This window comes from Rhinatrema bivittatum, chromosome 2 (assembly GCF_901001135.1).
Source record: "Rhinatrema bivittatum chromosome 2, aRhiBiv1.1, whole genome shotgun sequence".
Lineage (NCBI taxonomy): Eukaryota > Metazoa > Chordata > Amphibia > Gymnophiona > Rhinatrematidae > Rhinatrema > Rhinatrema bivittatum.
In genome coordinates this window covers 209,486,967-209,505,833 of record NC_042616.1, presented here as the reverse complement: position 1 = coordinate 209,505,833, position 18,867 = coordinate 209,486,967, and the positions used below count along the sequence as shown (strand labels likewise).

The following is an 18,867-nucleotide window of genomic DNA, read 5'->3' as shown; positions in this document are numbered from 1 at the left end:
TAACCCACTTGTTCTGGATCCACCTGTCTATACTAAAGAAAAGGAAATTTTTTCCGTAGATAGCAGGGCTGAATTAGCCATGCTGTCTGGGAGCGCTCGCAACCCCGAAGTAGGCGGAGTTTCCTCTGTTGGGTCACAGAGCTTTGACTCTGTGCGGCTGTGTGGTCATCTTCCCTCTTCTCCTCAGTTTCTTTTTTTCTGCGAGCCATTCGCACGCAGGGTTTTCCTCTCAGACCTTTGTTCCTGTCAGGAAATCTTTTTTGGCAATTTTTCAAAAATATTTTCGATTCGAGATGACTCCGAAGCCATCTGGATTTAAATACTGCCAGTGTGGCAAAGTTATGTCCATCACTGATGGACATAACTATTGCTATATTTGTTTAGGCCCGGACCACGACCAAGCCTCATGTAGAGACTGTGGTCGGATGTCCCTGAGGGCCCAGCGCCAGCACGCTGAAAAGATAGAGCGTCTCCGAACGGGCTCTTACGCCCCAACAGCTTCCTCACATTCTTCGGCGAAGAAGGTAAAGCATCCATGAAGAAAGAGGGCCTCCTCCCTTGGACCAAGTGAAATGCGCTGTGCCAATTCAGGTACCGGGCCGGGGTTTGACAGACCCTTAGAGCCTCCCAAAAAAGCCGGGGCACCAGCAGAGGTACCTCAGCGGGACAAAAGAAAGAGTCGCGGGTGCGTCTATTGGACTACAGGGCACTGTTCCTGGTCGACCCCGCTCCCCGGCACCAAAGGACTCCATGCAGTCGAAGCATAAGAAAAAGCAGACACGGCGCACCTTCGACGCACTCGATTCCCTCGAAGAACACGGAGCGACCTGAGCGTATGGCGCATAAGAAACACTCGACGCCTACGACGCACCCCAAGTGTCTGACACAAACCGCAATGCATGCGACGCACGCTTCGAAGCCACCGATGCAACCAGATCAGGAACAACTACTACTGTTCCACAAGAAGTCTCACAGAGACAAACACACATAGAGCCTCATCTACTCACTCTGGATGCTCTACAACACCTAAACGTCCACGTGGCAGTACAGACCTAGATATTGAGCTCCTTTCTGACCCGGATTCCCAGTCTTTGAAGGATGCATCAATCAGTGGAGGTTCTTTTTCAGATTTGTCTTCGGTATCTCGCAGCAAAAGGTTATCTCCTCAACTGCACAGACCATCTCCGGTTATTCCACCTACACCTCAACTCAGAAGAACGACTCAGCAAGATATCTTGTTGGCTGCATTACCTACAAGACTATCCCCAACGCCGGGGCACTTACCCCCACAACCAGGAACCCTGGCATCCATGGCCATGATGAAAAATTTGCAAGCATTAAGTTCATTTTTTGAAGATCTTGAGCATGCGAAATCTGATCCACCGTTAGAGTTTCCTCACCACTCTCCACCGTCATCACCTGCTCCTAGACCTCCTGCTCCAGCTGACCTTCCATCACCGGCTCTCCAATGCAGCCCGGATTCACAAATAACTTCATCCTCCCCAAATTCCTCCACAGGAATGCCCTCTGACCCGCCAGAAGGTTTACCAGAACCGTATTCACTGTCGGAGGACCACTCATACGCAAAATTCATTGAGACAGGTAAGATTCCTGATCCCAGAGTTGAGATGCTGGGAATTCTTAAAATATCTGAGATGCCACCAGAACCAACGGCCTTACCCCCTCATTCGGTCCTTGATGGGGTCCTGCACAAGATGTAGAAAACCCCTTTTTCCACCACTGCCGCATCTCGTAAGACAGATTTAAAATACAGAATGAGAAATTTGGCCATTTATGACTCCACTCAACTTCCCCATAACACCATCGTAGTTAAGTTGGCATTAGCAAAAGCAAGCGCTCCAAGATCCATGCAAACTCACCCCTGAGACTAGATAACAAATGCATGGATGATTTTGACCGAAGAGTGTACCATTCAGCAATGTTGTCTACAAAAATACAACATCATCAGTTTTACATGACACTATATGAGTGTCTTCAACAACTGCGCCCTATTTGTCTGGCTGAGGATAGCACCCTCCCACAGGCCTTCCTAGACATCAAAGTAGGTCTCCGCCACTTACTTAGATCAGTCTGTGAGGCCTTTGAATCTTCTGCAAGAGCTTCCTCAATGGCCATAGCAGCCAGGCGACTTGCTTGGCTAAAAGCAAGTGCGATTCGTGACGACATTCACGAAAAGTTGGCAGATATCCCATGCGTGGGTGATAACTTATTTGGTGACATGTTCGGGGAAACGGTGTCCCATCTAAAGGTGCAGAGCATGTGGTACTCTCTCTCTCTCTCTCTCTCTCTCTCTCTCTCTCTCTCTCTCTCTCTTACCACCCCCTCTGACATGCACACGGGCCCTTGAAGATTTTATCCATCCTATCGCAGGAGATCCTACCAAAGAGCACCCTCTAGACTGTTCATACCTTACAGGTCTCAGCACTATGGTCAACCAAGACCTTCGTCGCAATCCAATCAATCAAGGGGCAGGCCTCGTCAACAGCGACAACCAAAACAGACAGCTGCACCTCCGCAAAAGCAACTGCCCGCTTTTTGAGTGCCAGAGAGCCACCCCGTCAGCATTCATAGGAGGACGTCTGCGCTACTTTTACAGCAACTGGGAGTCCATCACCACAGATCAATGGGTGCTCAACATAATCAAGGAAGGTTATTGCCTGAACTTCTTGACCCTCCCATCCCTTCCCCACATACCTCCACTTCGGAGTACATCTTCCACTTAAAATCCCTTAACATAGAAATTACAAATCTGCTGATTCAGAAATCTATTCAATCAATCCCTCTTCAACAACAAAATCAGGAATTCTATTCCCAATACTTTTTCATCCCAAAGAAGTTGGGGGGGTCTCCGCCCCATTCTGGATTTACGAAACCTCAACAAACATATCCAGAAAGAGACGTTCAAGATGACCTCTCTCAAGAACATCTTATTGCTGTTACAGCCCAACGATTGGTTATACTCTATCGACCTGAAGGATGCTTACTCCCATATACCCATGCACCCATCTTTGTGGTGCTACCTTTGTTTTCAAGTTCAGAACATGCACTACCAATACAAAGTTCTGCCGTTTGGCCTGTTCTCGGCCCCAAAAGTATTCACAAAATGTTTAGCAGTGGTGGTGGCTCATCTCAGACAACTATCAATCCAAATATTCCCTTATCTAGATGTTTGGTTGCTGGTAGCATCAGATCCAAATACACTACAAGCACACATGGTACGCACGATCAACTGTCTCCAGACACTGGGGTTTCTCATCAATTACGAGAAATCACACCTACAACCTATGAAAACTCTGCAATTCATAGGAGCTCTCATCAATACCGTAGAAGAGAGAGCCTTCTTTCCTCAGGACAGGATGCAGATGCTTTCAGGCCTAGCGCACAATCTATACAGTCAAAATCAAGCATCGGCACGCCAAGTTCTTCAGCTTTTGGGCCACATGGCAGCAGCCATCCATGTAGTTCCCCACACGAAACTGCACATGCGCGCCCCTTGCAATGGGGGCTCAAATGTCAATGGTCACAGTTCCTGCAGCCCCTCAACTCCAGAGCAACTCACCAAACCAATGAAAGCAGACATTCAATGGTGACTCTCTCCCAGCAACCTATCCTCAGGAGCTCCCTTCAGGTTGCCCCCTCATCAGCTAACGCTCATAACTGACGCCTCCAGGAAAGGTTGGGGAGGCCACCTCGACTACCTCAAAACTCAGGGACTTTGGTCTCCACAAGAATCCATGTACCAAATCAATCTCCTAGAGTTACGTGCAATCTGGAGAGCGCTTCAGACCTTCTCTTCTCAAGTTCAAGGAAAACGTCTCTTGGTGTACACAGACAACCAAGTCGCCATGTTCTACATAAACAAGGAAGGAGGGTCTGGTTCATGAACACTGTGTCAAGAAGCAATTTGAATACTCCAATGGGCAAATACAGCCCAGGTATCCCTCCAGGCCACTTACCTTCCGGGTCTGGACAACGTAACGGCGGACCGCCTAAGCAGGGTTTTTCACCCACACGAATGGACTTTAAATCGAGATGTGGCCCTCACCATCTTCCAACAGTGGGGCTTCCCAACAGTTGACCTCTTTGCCACGGAAATCAACCATCAGACATGGATCTTTTGCTTCATCTACCCCAGCAAACTTCGATTCGCCCCGGATGCCTTCCTCATCCCATGGACGACGGGCTTACTGTATGCCTACCCTCCCATTCCGCTGATATCAAGGACAATTCAGAAATGTATTCAAGACATAGTGGACATGATCCTCATAGCACCAGCATGGCCGAGACAACCATGGTATGCGTATCTCATGCGACTTTCCATACGCCCACCAATTCCACTGGATAACCATCCATGACTGTTAACACAGGAAGGAGGCTCCCTCCTCCATCCAGTGCATCAATCCCTTCATCTCACAGCGTGGAAATTGAAAGGCAAATATTAAACCACCTGGGCCTATCTTTGCAGGTAGAAGACATCCTTATCGCATCCAGGAAGCCTTCAACCAGATGTAGCTATGTGGGCAAATGGCATCGTTACCAGACGTGGTGTAAGCCACGGAACCTAGATCCGTTCTCCTCCACCGCCATACAACTACTGAAGTATCTTCATATGCTTTACCAAGCGGGTTTGGCCACTACGTCAGTTTGAGTACATATCAGCACTATTGCAGCTTTTCATCTCTCTCATAATGGCCTGCCCATCTCTAACCATCCTTTGATCTCCAGATTCATGAAGGGCATGCTTCGCCTCAGACCACCGGTGACAAAGCCACCTGTACCATGGGACCTGAATATTGTCTTGCAGCAGCTAATGCTGCCCCCCTTTGAACCCTTAGACACAAGTCACATTAAATACCTGACATGGAAAACAGTATTCCTGGTGGCTATCACATCAGCTAGGAGAGTAAGTGAGTTACAAGCCTTAGTTCACTACTCTCCTTATTTAGAATTCTACCACGACAAAGTTACCGTTCGTCCTCATCCCACCTTCCTTCCCAAGGTGGTCTCTGATTTTCATCTTAATCAAACCATCACTCTGCCTATTTTCATGCCAAAGCCTCATAACAATGATTGTGAAAAACTTCTCAACTTGCTGGACTGTAAATGAGCTCTGGCTTACTATAAACAAATGACTCAATCTCCCATAGGACCTTCTCACCTCTTCCTTTCCTTTAATCCAAATAATCCTGGTCAACCCGTCTCTAAGAGAACCATTGCCAGATGGTTAACACAATGCATTCTGTTTTGTTACAACAATCAATCAAACTTCACAAGAAGCCTCAGGCGCACCAAGTACGCACCACTGCAGCATCACTTGCCCACTTGAACAAAGTTCCATTACTGGGTATCTGCAAAGCGGCAACTTGGTCGTCCATCCATATCTTCTCGTCACACAATTGTCTACAACAGCAAGCGACTTCTGATGCAGCGCTGGGCACAGCAGTCTTGTCGACTCTTCAAAACCGATGAGACTGTCTACTACCATATGGGTTGCTGTCCTGACCTTCAAAGACATACCAAATGGACACAACCTGGGAGCTTGGGACTCCCAGAGAGCATGGCTAATTCAACCCTGCTATCGACGGGAAAAAGCAAGTTTGCTCACCGTAAATGGTGTTTCCGTAGATAGCAGGATGAATTAGCCACGCGATCCCTCCCTTCTCCCTAGACAGTCCCACAAAGGTCACTTAGTTATTACATCTCGCTTGGCTACAAAGAAACTGAGGAGAAGAGGGAAAACGCATGGGAAGATGACCGCGCAGTCGCACAGAGTCAAAGCTCTGTGACTCACTGAGGAAACTCCGCCTACTTCGAGGTTGCGAACGCTCCCAGACAGCATGGCTAATTCATCCTGCTATCTACGGAAACACTGTTTATGGTAAGCAAACTTGCTTATCAGGTAAGTAGTAGTTTCTCATTCATTCAACCGAGGGATTAAATGTGTGCTCTGGATCTGAAATATACTTATGTACACATTCCCATTCACCCTGTCCATTGGAAATTCCTCAGGTTCATGGTGAAGGATATGCACTACTGATATAGGGTGCTTCCCTTTGGCCTCTCAGTGGCCATGAAGATGTTCACAAAAAGCTTCACGATAGTGGTGGCACAACTTGAACAGCAGAAAGTCTGTGTATTCCAGTACCTGGACGATTGATTGGTGACAGGTCCATCTCCATAAGGAGATATGGAGTTCCTCGAGAAGTCTGTTTGGCTTCTCCAGTCTCTGCTTTCTGGTCAATTTTGCCAAGTCAAACCTTGTTCCAACTCAAATAATTCAGTTCATAGGAGCTTGGATAGACCCGTTTCAGGAAAAGGCATTTTCTTCCTGTTGAAAGGGCCATGTAGCTGATGAGCCTAGTAAGGCCCTTACTTAGCAGGACTGAGTGTCAACAAGATCAGTCCTGGTCCTTTTCGACCACATGGCAGTGAGGACTTTGAAACCAATGAAATCAGCTCTATCAACCATTATCCCATCAAATATTTGTGATCTCTGGGATGGGAGCATTCCTTCAGTGGTGGAGGAAGCCAAATATTCAACAGGTGGGTCTCGCCCTATGCATCCCACCACATCAAGTGTCTTTCTACTGATGCCTCCACCAAGAGGAGGAGGATACACTAGTACAATGTGGGCCCAAAGATTGTGGTCCCCAGTAGAGTCATCTGCGAGCTATTGACACTGCTCCTGGGCTTTGTCATCCCTTCTCAGGAAAGAGATTTTAATTCAGATGACAGTCAAGTTGTCGTGTTAATATAATCAATCAGGGAGGTACAGGTTCTTATGCTGTTTGCCAAATGCCATCACCATGCCTACCTTCCGGGAACCAAGCAACCTAACTTCCGGGAATCCATCTGCATGCATGGACCTTGAGCCAGAAAATAGCATATGATTTGTTTAGTTGCTGGGGAAAGTCTGTTATCGAGCTGGTCACCTTGGAAGTCAACCTGAAAGTTCTGCTGCATGCATCCAAGCAGCTCCAGATCAGCACCTGACATGTTTCTGCAAAGCTGGAATGTCAGTCTACTCAGTGTAAACCCACCAATTTTCTCATCAAGGCCTAAACAAGAGTTACATCCATATTTTGTCCATCTGTCAATTCAGTTTCTGGTTCCATTGGGGATATCTGACACTCATCATTCAGGAGGATGAAAGATTCTACTAGCCAAATCTTTTATTGTTTGCACTCATGGCATGGATTTTGGGTACACAGTAGTCTTTTTCTGTATGTCTTCCGAAGAAGGTGGAGGATATACTGATTTTGGCTAGAAAGTCTTTGGCCAGAGATCCTATCATTTTAAGTGGAAGAGGTTCTTGACTTGATGTAGGGCCAGTTTTCTAGATCCCTTCTTCTGTGGTCCAAGGTACTTGGTTCAGTTTCTATTCTTCCTCTCATCCACAGGCCTCAGTGAAAGTTTATCTAACCGTCACCTCCATTCTTTAGTATCCAAGTTCACGAAAGGACTGTAACATTCCAGACCTCCATTCAATAAATCCCCAGTGTCTTAGGATCTCAGTGTAGTCCTAGCTAAACTTATGAAATCTTGTTTCGAACTTCTCAAGTTGGCGGACTTGAATTTTCTCACCTGGAAAATGTTTCTTGTAGCAGTCACTTCAGTACGAAGCTCTGCTGAGCTATGAGAGCTGGGTCCATGTCAGTACAGTACTGTCTGCTGACTTCGCCCACGCATAATGGATAATTAATCCTGTTGCTATAGAGAAACTTGTTTACAGGTAGGCAAATTTGTCTTGTTCTGGTTAATTTCACCCTGTATTAGAACACTCACAGTTTATTCAGTTAAGTTTACACGGTAAAAATTTACAGCTAGAATTTAGCTGGTTAGAGGGGTGGGATATTTAAACCTCGGGGTTTGTCTGGGCAACTCGAAAGTTACCTGGATAAACCAGTTTAAATATTGACCTCTATTTTCAGCAGATTTAGAGGCTTTAAATTTTTTTTATACTATCTTCAATCTCGCTGATACAGTGAAAAGCATATCTTTTATATCCATAGTGAGAGTTTGCAGTGTTTATGTAAAGTATTGTGCTGTCTATATAAATCATCTCTTTCCCATCTGATAACCTCTCAGCCATTCAGACAAGAATCAGTAGTGCCTGGGGTCTTTGTTATTTGCTGTACACCAGTGATATAAAATAGATGTTTTAAGGAGACATTTCAATATAACTGTAAGGGGGTGAGTTTGCAGCGATTCCCAAATATGTATAATGCTTCAGTATAGCACTATATTATTACAGTCTTAAAATGTTATCTCCATGTTTTGGAGCTATACACTTTGTTGCCCTCTACTTCCCTGCACAGTCTATCCAAGAGCTGCTGTCATAGCACAGGACTCCCTCTTGAGTTCTGCAGGTGCTTGGAGCACCATTTTTGAACAAGTAGACATTCTCATGGTGCAACAAGCTCCAAATTGCAAGGAAAATAGCTCTTTCTTTTCCTTTTTAAGACCCAGTAGTTCCTCCTGTTCCCTTTTTCTTCTTGCTCAATCAGAACCAGTGCTCAATTTATTTATTTTTTAATTTATTTATTCATTCATTTATAAAAATTTATAGCCCGCCAATCCACAGATCTCAGCGGGTTAAATAAACATACACAGTATGAGCCTTCATTAACAGCTATGCAAGGATTTTCCTCCTATTTTGATAGACACTCCCGCCCCTGTCCTTGAGCAATGGTCCTGAGGCTGAGAGCTATGTATCAGGGCTCCTTTTGGAACCTTATATTATGGGCTGTTAATCTGGCCAGTAGGTGTTGCTCTTAACGATGACTATGACTCCATAACACCGTCCACCCCAGGAGCAGTAAACACTGCCCTCACAACATCCCCAGCTCACCAGTGGTTTGGAAGGTCTAGTCTGGAAATCTTGGCAGCCCTCCACATCGCTTTGTGCAGAATTGCTCTGCACCGATGGGCCAGACCAGAAAACAGCTTTTAATTGAAAATGTCTTTTCTGGGAGCCATTCCTGCCCATCCTTGGTCCAGACTGGGAGATTCGCCGCAGGCACCATCTGGCCATTCGGGGTCCTGGTATCGGAGTGACTGGGGCCCTTTAAATCGCGGCGAGCTGCGAGGAAGGACAGAGCCGTTCCTGCCCATCCTTGGTCCAGACTGGGAGATTCGCCGCAGGCACCATCTGGCCATTCGGGGTCCTGGTATCGGAGTGACTGGGGCCCTTTAAATCGCGGCGAGCTGCGAGGAAGGACAGAGCCGTTCCTGCCCATCCTTGGTCCAGACTGGGAGATTCGCCGCAGGCACCATCTGGCCATTCGGGGTCCTGGTATCGGAGTGACTGGGGCCCTTTAAATCACGGCGAGCTGCGAGGAAGGACAGAGCCGTTCCTACCCGTCCTTGGTCCAGACTGGGAGATTCGCCGCAGGCACCATCTGGCCATTCGGGGTCCTGGTATCGGAGTGACTGGGGCCTTTAAATCGCAGTGAGCTGCGAGGAAGGACAGAGCCGTTCCTACCCATCCTTGGTCCTGCCCGGGAGTTTCATCGCAGGCACCTTCTGGCCACTTGGGGTCCTGGCATCGGACTGACTAGGGCCTTTAAATCGCGGCGAGCTGCGGTGCGCCCCTTCTTTCTTTCTTTTTTTTCCTTCTCTCCTTTCTTTTTAGATGGAGATAGGGAAGAAACGAAAAGGCAAAGTTTTTTTTTTTCATCTACCAGCTCTATATCCATTAAAGGACCTATGGATCAATGTGTGTTTTCTTCTAGACCAGCTTTTCAAGATCCTTTGAATGCTGATCTGGGAAATGTATCCTTGAAGCCCAGAGGTAAGATCTCCTCCCCCAGCAACCTTGGGCATGTTGGCCAAGAAGGAATCTCTTGAGGACAATTCCAACTTTGTTGGAGGAGAAGTCCATTAACGGCTATTAATCAAGTTTACTTAGGGAATAGCGCCACAGCTATTAATTGCATCAGTAGCATGGGATCTTCTTAGTGTTTGGGTAATTGCCAGGTTCTTGTGGCCTGGTTTGTCCTCTGTTGGAAACAGGATGCTGGGCTTGCTGCACCCTTGGTCTGACCCAGCATGGCAATTTCTTATGTTCTTATGTTCTAGATCCTGATATTTTGGAACCCCCTGTAAACGAGGTCCATATATCTTTAAGAAACTCTATACTTGAAACACCTGCTGCAACTTCAGTGTGATGTGCTATTCCAAAGCCTGTGTACAGCAGTTCAGAAAGGAAACACTTCCTCTAAGGATTTTGAATCATCTGATATTTCTTTAAAAGATGTTTGGAAGGTTGTTGTTCATATTGAGAAGTCTCTTTCTGTTTCTCAATTGTGCCAGTTTTCATCTGCTGTCTCCTCTAAATTAACCGAGGTAGACAAAAGGTTGGGAACAATTGAAAATATATTAGATATGCAGGCTGGTGTGATTACCAATATTCAAGCGTCAGTAGTTTCAGGTATTAAGAATAACTTGAGCCTTCATTATAAATGTGAAATGTTGGAAAACAAACTTAGATCTAAAAATCTACGTCTGTTCAATTTTGCTAAAACTCTTTTGCTTTCAGGTATTGAGTTGTTCAAAAAGTATACTACTGAAGTTTTGCAGTTTTCATCTGAAAAATCTTTTTCTTTATCCAACTTCTATTATATGCCAGAGAAGAAGAGAGTGACGGGTTCTACTGAAGGAGCCGTGGATGTTTTGGCTTCGATCGATAGTTCCGATGTATCTCTTTTCCTTCAAACTTCAAATGTTAATATCCCCACTAGGTCACCTTTTGTGGTTTCTTTTGCTTCTCTTTTAGAAAAAGAGTTGTTTCTTCAGCAATTCTTCAATTACCGGAATGTACCTTTTTGTGGGCATGTTGTACAAATTTTTCCTGATGTATCAAGGGAAACACAAGTGAAGAGGAAGCAGTTTCTAATCGGGGGGTACCTTTTTCTTTAAATGTCCCTGCAAATGTTTGGTAGAATTTCAGGGAAATGAATGTTTTTCTTGACTCAGGTCACCTAGAAACCTTTATTTTGGTTAAATCGTCTTGATTTATTTTTTCTTCTTTTTAGTTGGAATAGTATCAAGAGGTTATAGTTACTGCTCCCATGATGTGGACTTATTCCTTCGTTAAGATGTGTAACTTAACAACTTGTTTTGTTTTTCCTGGACTTATGAGTGAATTTCCTTTGAATTATATTTATTTATTTATTTAATGTCTTTTTTATACCGATAACCGTTCACACATCGTATCTGTTTACAGTTAAACAGGAACCATTGGGCAGAACCCTTACATATAACATTGCAAACAGGTTAACTTTTGGGCAGGGCCCTTACATAAAATTGAGAACAGCAAAATCACTATATACATATCACCAAAACTATATACAAAAGATAAGTACATAAATAGCCGAGTCAAAGTACAAAATCGATAGGCATACAACGTAATCCGAGAAATAAATCATAAGTCGCGTATCAGATTCTAGGAGAATCACTTATTTAATCAGTAAGGATTTATGTAATGGGAGGTGATGTGTGGTAAGCTTGCTGGAAGAGCCATGTTTTCAGTTTTTTTTTGAAAGTGGGTGTGTATGATTCCAGGCGTATATCAGGAGGCAGGGAGTTCCATATAGAGGGGCCGGCTAGGGAGAAAGCTCTGTTTATAGTGGACGATAATTTGAAAGATTTGATAGGTTGTGCACGTAGGGTTCCTTGGAGGGCAGTACGTGTGGGTCTGTTCGAGGTGCGGGGGAGGAGTGGGGGGTTAATCCAATTCAGGTTAGAGTTCAACAGACTTTTGTGGATGATGGAACAGGCTTTATAGAGAATTCGAGAGTGTATAGGGAGCCAATGAAGTTCGATGAGTGTGGGGGTGATGTGATCTCTTTTTTTCGTGTTTGATAGTATCCTGGCGGCAGCGTTTTGTAGTAGTTGTAGGGGTTTGATATGGGTAGCGGGGATGCCTAGAAAAAGTGCATTACAATAGTCTACCTTAGATAAAATGATAGACTGTAGTACAGTGCGGAAATCAGAAAAGTGTAGCAGTGGTTTGAGTTTTTTTATGGTTTGGAGCTTAAAGAAGCATTCCTTAATGATAGATTTAATGAAAGGTTTGAATGTAAGATGGTTATCAATGAAAACACCAAGGTTGCGAACGTGTGATGGGAAAGTTGTGGAAGAGTATGCAGGTGGGATGTCTGGGAGCGGTGGCCTGTTAGATATAATTAAAAGTTCAGTCTTGCTGGGGTTTAGCGCTAGTTGCATGTCATTTAGTAATTTGTTGATGGCTGAGAGACAGGATTCCCAGTTGCGAAGGGCAGTAAGGAGAGAGTCAGAGAATGGGAAAATAAGTTGCACATCGTCCGCATAAATAAAATGCTTGATGTGGAGGTTAGTGAGGAGGGTGGTAAGGGGGAGCATGTATATATTAAAGAGGGTGGAGGAGAGTGAAGAACCTTGGGGCACACCTTGGGGAAGACTGATGGGGTCAGATTCATTGTTATCAACTAATACTGTGAAAAGGCGATCCTGGAGATACGATCGTATCCAGGAAAGGGCATTGCCAGTGATCCCGATGCTCCTGAGGATGTTAAGGAGGACATCATGATTGACTGTGTCGAATGCCGCTGAGATGTCAAGCATGGCAATCAGATAAGAAGAACCTGAGTCTGTACCTCTGATGAGGGTATCATGTAGAGAGAGTAGCAGGGTTTCAGTACTTAGTTGCTTTCTGAAACCGTGTTGTGTGGATGGGAGAATCTTGTTTTGCTCCAGGTGATCTGAGAGCCGTGAGTTGACAATTTTTTCAAGAACTTTAGCTAGGAGGGGTAAGTTAGAGACAGGTCTGTAATTAGATAAAGTGTCGGGGTCAAGATTAGGTTTTTTGAGTAGTGGTTTCACTACTGCTTGTTTAAGAACATTGGGGACTGTGCCATGCTCTAGGGAACAGTTAAGGATATTTGAGAGGGGTTTGGCAATCACCTCGGGGATAGCTAGCAGGAGTTTAGTGGGGATAGTTTCGGAAGGATGAGATGATGGTTTTAATTTTTTAAGGATGTTTTGTACTTCGAGAGAGGATGAAGAGTCAAAAGACGAGAGGGAGACTGGAGAGTTGATGGTGGGCAGATAAATATTGACGTTATTATGTGAGAATTGTGCAGTGATGGAGGAGACCTTGTTTTTGAAAAATTGAGCTAATTCATTGGAGCGGTTTTTAGAGGGATTGGCTGATATTTGCGTGGGGGCAGGAGAAGTGAGGTCCGCCACCATGGTGAAAAGGGCCTTAGGGTTGTATTGCATACCATGTATTTTTTTAGCATAGTAACTATCTGAATAACTAAATATCATGTATCTGTAACTATCTGAGTAACTAAATATCATGTATTTTTCAATAAAACATAATAAAAAATAAAGAAAAAAATATACGATGTTCTTTTGAGAGTGCATAGTGCTGTATTTTAGTGCTTCACACCTTCAGCAAGCATTTCAACTTAACTTGCATTTTTTCAGCCTTTTTAATCTTCATGAGGTAATTTGTTTCTTTATTTATAAAGAAAGCTGTGTAATAGCATTTAACAGCTGATGCTGCGTACTCTCATCCAGGAAAAAGAAATTGCCTCTCCATGTGTGGGGAAAAGTTGCACCCTCACAGGAGTTGCTCTTTACCAGGATTGTTTCATTAATGGAAAATAGGATCAGTCTCGTGCTATGGGAAGTTTGTGGTATTCACGATTTTACTTTGTGTGCCAGCCGACCCTCTGTCAGCTGCCTAGTTTGCTGGTATTTTAAGCACCACAAGGGCATTAAGCAAAGGTTTTCAAGAAGAGAAGACCTTTAACAAACATTTCCAGATTATACAAGAGTGCTTCTGGCTGTGGTGAAATTGCTTGTCTCCTCGTGTAGTCCATGCTGCTTATAAGACGGGTTCCAGAGACCCCTCTGAACAGCACATAAAACCGCCTAAACTTACTTTCCTTTTCTAGGTCTCTTATAGATCCAGGTGTAGGATCGGATGCAGTGGGAGAATACTCACTAGTTATTCCTAGGCTGACAGAAGGTGCCATTTTGAGTGGCCAATGGGCTGCTGCCAGCATTGTTTCAGGAGCTTGGTATCTGCTAGCATGAGATTTGCAAGCATAGAAATGTAAATATAATTTGCCTGTTTGTCCTGTGAAGGTATAATGCCTTCTGCATATTGGAGTATGTGGAAGGTTTAAGCAGCTGAGCTGCCCCTGCCTCCCCCCACCACTCACAGCTGTCTTGAGTCAGGTTTCTAGCTTCCTGTGTAGAAAAGAACATGAGTTCAATGCTTTACATCAAGCTATCCTCGACAAATCTGTATATGAGAGAGATTTGCTTGCAATTTGTCCAAGACCCAGACTAATGTGCACACTTTTGGTTACCATAAAACTAGATCTATCTTGTTTTTGGTTTTGTTTTTTTTTTAATTTTTGTCTTTTTTTTTTGGAGGGGGAAGAGGGTGAATATTATGGACTGCAGTTGGGAACAGTGGTTCTAGTTAGTGTCGGGGACATGCTGTGTACATTCATTGTAGTGATACGCTGCCATTCTTATTAATACTGCTGCTGTTTTCACTTTACTTTTAACATTTATTGTCAATTGGATGTGAAAACCCTGTGTTAGCCTTACACATTTCATTGCAATTTTCTTTTTCTGTTTTTATTTTTTCATGTTGGCACAGTTGCTTTAGTTTGTTTCTTTTGTTTACACTGCTTTTCAGTTTCAGTCATCTTTTTTTATTTCGTTATGTTTTTCTGTTTTGTTTTTTTTCCTTTTTTTTTTTGTCCTGTCTTCCATTCTAGAACAACCTGACGCCTCTAATGAAACGTCTGAGCTGGGTACCCTGGTCATACCCGAGATTAGTGTCACAGGCGTGACTGGCGAGAGAAGCGGGAATGGGGAGAGAGGCAGAGCACTCGCAGACAGTGAGGCACAACACATGCAGGGAATGCAGGACACAGCTGCAGATCCCAGAACTGAGGGCAAAGGCGTGGCAGAGATCAGAAGGCAAAAATCTGTAAGGAAAATGCTGGAGGACGGATTAGGCTCGCCTGGAAGAGTGCAGTACTAGCTATACCCAAAGGTACCCGAGGGTGAAAGGGTCACTGCTGCATGGATTTTTCTCTTCTGGAGAAGAGCTCTTATATACCTTTTTATGTGTATGAGGTTTGTTTATCCTTCTCCCTCCTCTCCCCCTCAAGAGCAAAGAAAAAATAACCTGCATGCCTTTCTGGAAACGTGAATCAAACTCTTGGCATGCTTGCAATGAATATATAACTAAACTTTGCTAAAAGAATAAGCAAATACTGCAAGAATTAGCCAAACCTAATCCACTTTTTTATGGCTTGGTGTTCATTTGTTTTCAATTTTATTTTTGTAATATTGTAGAGTCAGACCTTTTTTTTTTTTTTTTTTTTTTTATAATAGATTCTAAAAAGTGAACATTTTTCTATGAATTAAGAAGAAAAAAACCAGCCTGCACCCTCAGTTCCTCAATTTGGGTTTCTGTTTCTGGTGGTAACCCTTTTCTGTTCTCAGAGGGGGTGGGGTGGGGTGCACCTGAGGTGGGCAGTGCTGGCTCTGAGCATTCCACATGCAGTGTGACCTTTCCATTCTCTGGTAGGGAAGCCGCTGTTGAGTTTGCTGAAGCTTACAAGAATCATAATTGGCATGTGGGGAGAGAACTGATGGACCTTGATTACCATCTAGTTGATTAATTTGGCTTGGACAGTTGAATGTCTTGTATATTTTTAGATTGGTGTCTGATATTCTAATTTGCTAATCCACTGCATGAATAACAGCAGAAATGTATATATAATCAAGATGTGGTTCGGCTGGCATGCTTCTTATGCTGTTTCTATATTACTTTTCACAGCTCTGAAGAGTTAGTAAGCATTTTGATCCTTATTTGCGAATATTTTGTTTGGTTGCAGTCTGTTACTTCACTCTCACTCCTCTTGTTGATATGTAATAGTGAAAATCAATTTTCTGAATGCTGACTATCTTCTTTTTGTCTTTGCCTAGATGTTACCGATCTAACACTTCAAGAAGAGCTGATGGAAATTTCTGAGGTGGATGAAGGGTTTTGTTCCGGGGCTGCCTCTAGTACAAGTCAGTCTGCCTTATCGAGCAACAGCTGCAGCAGCAGCAGCAACAGCTGCAACAAGATGGCTGTAGGAAGGAGCCAGCGCAGGGCTGGAGGCGGCAGAGCTGGGGGCAGAGAGAAAGATCTCACTGGGGAATCTTGCCGAGAATACCTTGCTCGGAAGCAAACTCAGAGAGCCATGAGTGAGAACCTGGAACTGGTTTCTATGAAGAGACTGACTTTAACCACTAGCCAGTCCCTGCCCAAGCCTGGCAGCCATAGTCTGGCCCGGACTGCTACTGCTGTATTTAGTAAATCCTTTGAGCAGGTGAGTGGTACATCTGTTTCCAGCAACCCAATGAATATCGATGCTCCTGGAAGTGGTGGGACTGGCACAGAGGCCAATAGATTTTCAGCGTGTAGTCTGCAGGAGGAAAAACTGATCTACATCTCGGAAAGGACAGAGCTTCCAGGTCCAGGCAAACATCAGCCCAACCAGCAGCGGTCTCCTAGTATCTGCATCACGTTATCGACAGAATAGTGAAAGCGTAGGTTATCTGTGGGTTGTAGCACTCAAGTTACTGCTAGGGGCTGTGCTTCCATACGCCTGAAGTACTATGCATCTCTGGTATATCCGTAGAGTTGGTGACTATGGCGTTATTACAGTTTTGAATAACGGATAAGCACATTTTCTGCTGAATTCCTTACTGGCATCAGTTGGGTGGTAATTTTGAGATTTCTTCAGCTTTTAGAGCAAAATGTGTTCTCTTGTGCTTACTTGTAGCCAGTGTATTGCTTGGGATGGAGGTGGGGTCACATTTCCTGTTCTTGGAAGCAAATGCTGGTGGGTCAAAGTCTTACTTAATCGGCAAAAACAGTCTGGTCAGGGTGAGCAGTGAATTATTTGTACCCTTTTCTGAACGGCACTGCTCCCATACTTTTTCCTGGTGTACAACATGCCAACCTAGCATATGTGAAATGGCAGACCTCTGGAGGTCGATATTCAAAAGCCATTTAGATGGATAACTGAAACGTTATCCATCTAAATGGCTAGCCGGCTATATTCAAAGTCATATGCGGCTAAATTCTAACCACATAATGATCTATGTGACTAGAATTTAAATGGATAAGTTGAGGGTGTTCCAGGAGCGGGCGAGAGGTGTTCCCAGGCGGAGCAGAGTTAGCCACATAAGTTATGCAGCTAACTGTGGTTGCGTCATAGGGCTGTCCTAAAGTTGGCCGGATATTCTTATCTGGCTAACTTTAAGATAACCAGGGATATTCAGTAGCATGATCGCACTGCTGAATGTCCCTGTTAAGTTAGCTGGATAGCTCTATCCAGCTAACTTAACTAGGTACTCTGCAACTGAATATCGGCCCCCTAGTGACTATTCATGGTAACAGGACTCAGGGTGTGAACCCAGAATATAATAAAAATCTAAATAAAAAGTAAGCCATTGGTAGGAAAATAACATCTTAAAATTTAGATGAGATACTATCAGCAAGGCTCATAAACCTCAACATTTTACTTAGGGCTCACTAAATATCACTTGGAAGTATTTGTGTAAAACTGTGTAGGGCTGGGAAAGAGGTTAGGTGGTACTGAAGTCCACTCCAATCTCTCCTTCTCTCTTGGTTTGTGAAGGAAAATGTTATGGGAGGGGAAGCACATTTTGATCTTTCTGTAGTGCTGAGTTGTCCTCTATTTTGTCAGATGACCACCAGGCTGGAAAGCGCAGTCATTTATCAGCTCCAGGCCCTGCTTCCTGTGGTGTGCTCTGCTTTACTCATCTGCATAGTCTTTCTCTGTTCACAAGAATGAGGTGACAGAAGTCTGCACCACCACACTGCAGACCTCAGGACAAGCAGCACTTGCTGCTGTCCCCTGACAACTCTCCACTAGCATTGTACCAGAATGGCAGAGCTAGATTTAATCCCCATGTTATACTAACGCAGACACATGGGCACTTGCAGGAGCTGGAGCTTTGTTGGAGCATGTGTATGTTTGAGGAAGAAAGACTCAAAAAATGACTTTAAAGAGAGGTCTAGATGTGCCACAAAAGAAAGTTCCAAGTGTGTGTTAGAGCATAAAGGGAAGTTTTATATAATATGCCAATATAATTGTTATAAATTTTACAGTTTTGTACCTTTTTTGTTTTTTCTTTCTCCAGTTCGGTAAATAGGCTAAAATTATAGAATATTTTCACCTGTGTGTGTGTGTGTATATGTGTGCCAATTTTAAATGTCTAGCTAAAGGGTGTAAAATCCTTTTATTATCTTTACCAAAGCTATGCATTTAACAGATTTACACTGTGTGTGTTTTACAATGTATTCTCAGAGGACAAGCAGGATGGTAGTCCTCATTAATGGGTGACTTCAGATGGAGTCCTGATGTGGAAAACTTATGTCAGAGTTTCTAGAACTTTGACTAGACACACTGAGCATGCCCAGTATGCCCTATACCATGTGTTCACGCGGGGTCCCTTTCCAGTCTCTCGTTTTCCGTGTAGCTGTTAGCCTCGCGATGTGAGTAAGTTCACTTTGGTTATTTTTTGGCCTTGTGGAAAACTTTAGCTCTTTTTTTGCGGATTTTTACTTATTGTTCCTTCGCCAGGTCCCTCTTGGTGACCCTCCCATAGTGTCTCCTAGTCAGGGTTTTCAGCAATTCGGGTGCAATTGATGCCCCGTCGACATTGTTTTCAGTTTGTGCTCCTTTTGTTTTGTCCGTCTTGGCCACATTCGGTTTTTGGCGATGCCCCCAGTGCCCGAGGACCATG

General features: G+C 44.2%; 1 protein-coding gene across 4 annotated transcripts in view; it reads left to right on the top strand.

The window, feature by feature from the left end:
* Window positions 1-18,300, top strand: part of FAM126A (family with sequence similarity 126 member A) — a 118,787-nt gene extending 100,487 nt beyond the window's left edge. For 2 of the 4 annotated variants that reach the window (XM_029589072.1, XM_029589071.1), the window contains one exon: window positions 16,030-18,300. In XM_029589072.1, the coding sequence (XP_029444932.1) occupies window positions 16,030-16,631 (602 nt within the window). In that variant the 3' untranslated portion in view covers window positions 16,632-18,300. Of the gene's footprint in view, window positions 1-14,807; window positions 15,089-16,029 lie in introns of all 4 variants that reach the window. The other 2 variants (XM_029589074.1, XM_029589073.1) reach the window with 2 other exon arrangements.
* The last annotated feature ends 567 nt before the right edge of the window (window positions 18,301-18,867 follow it).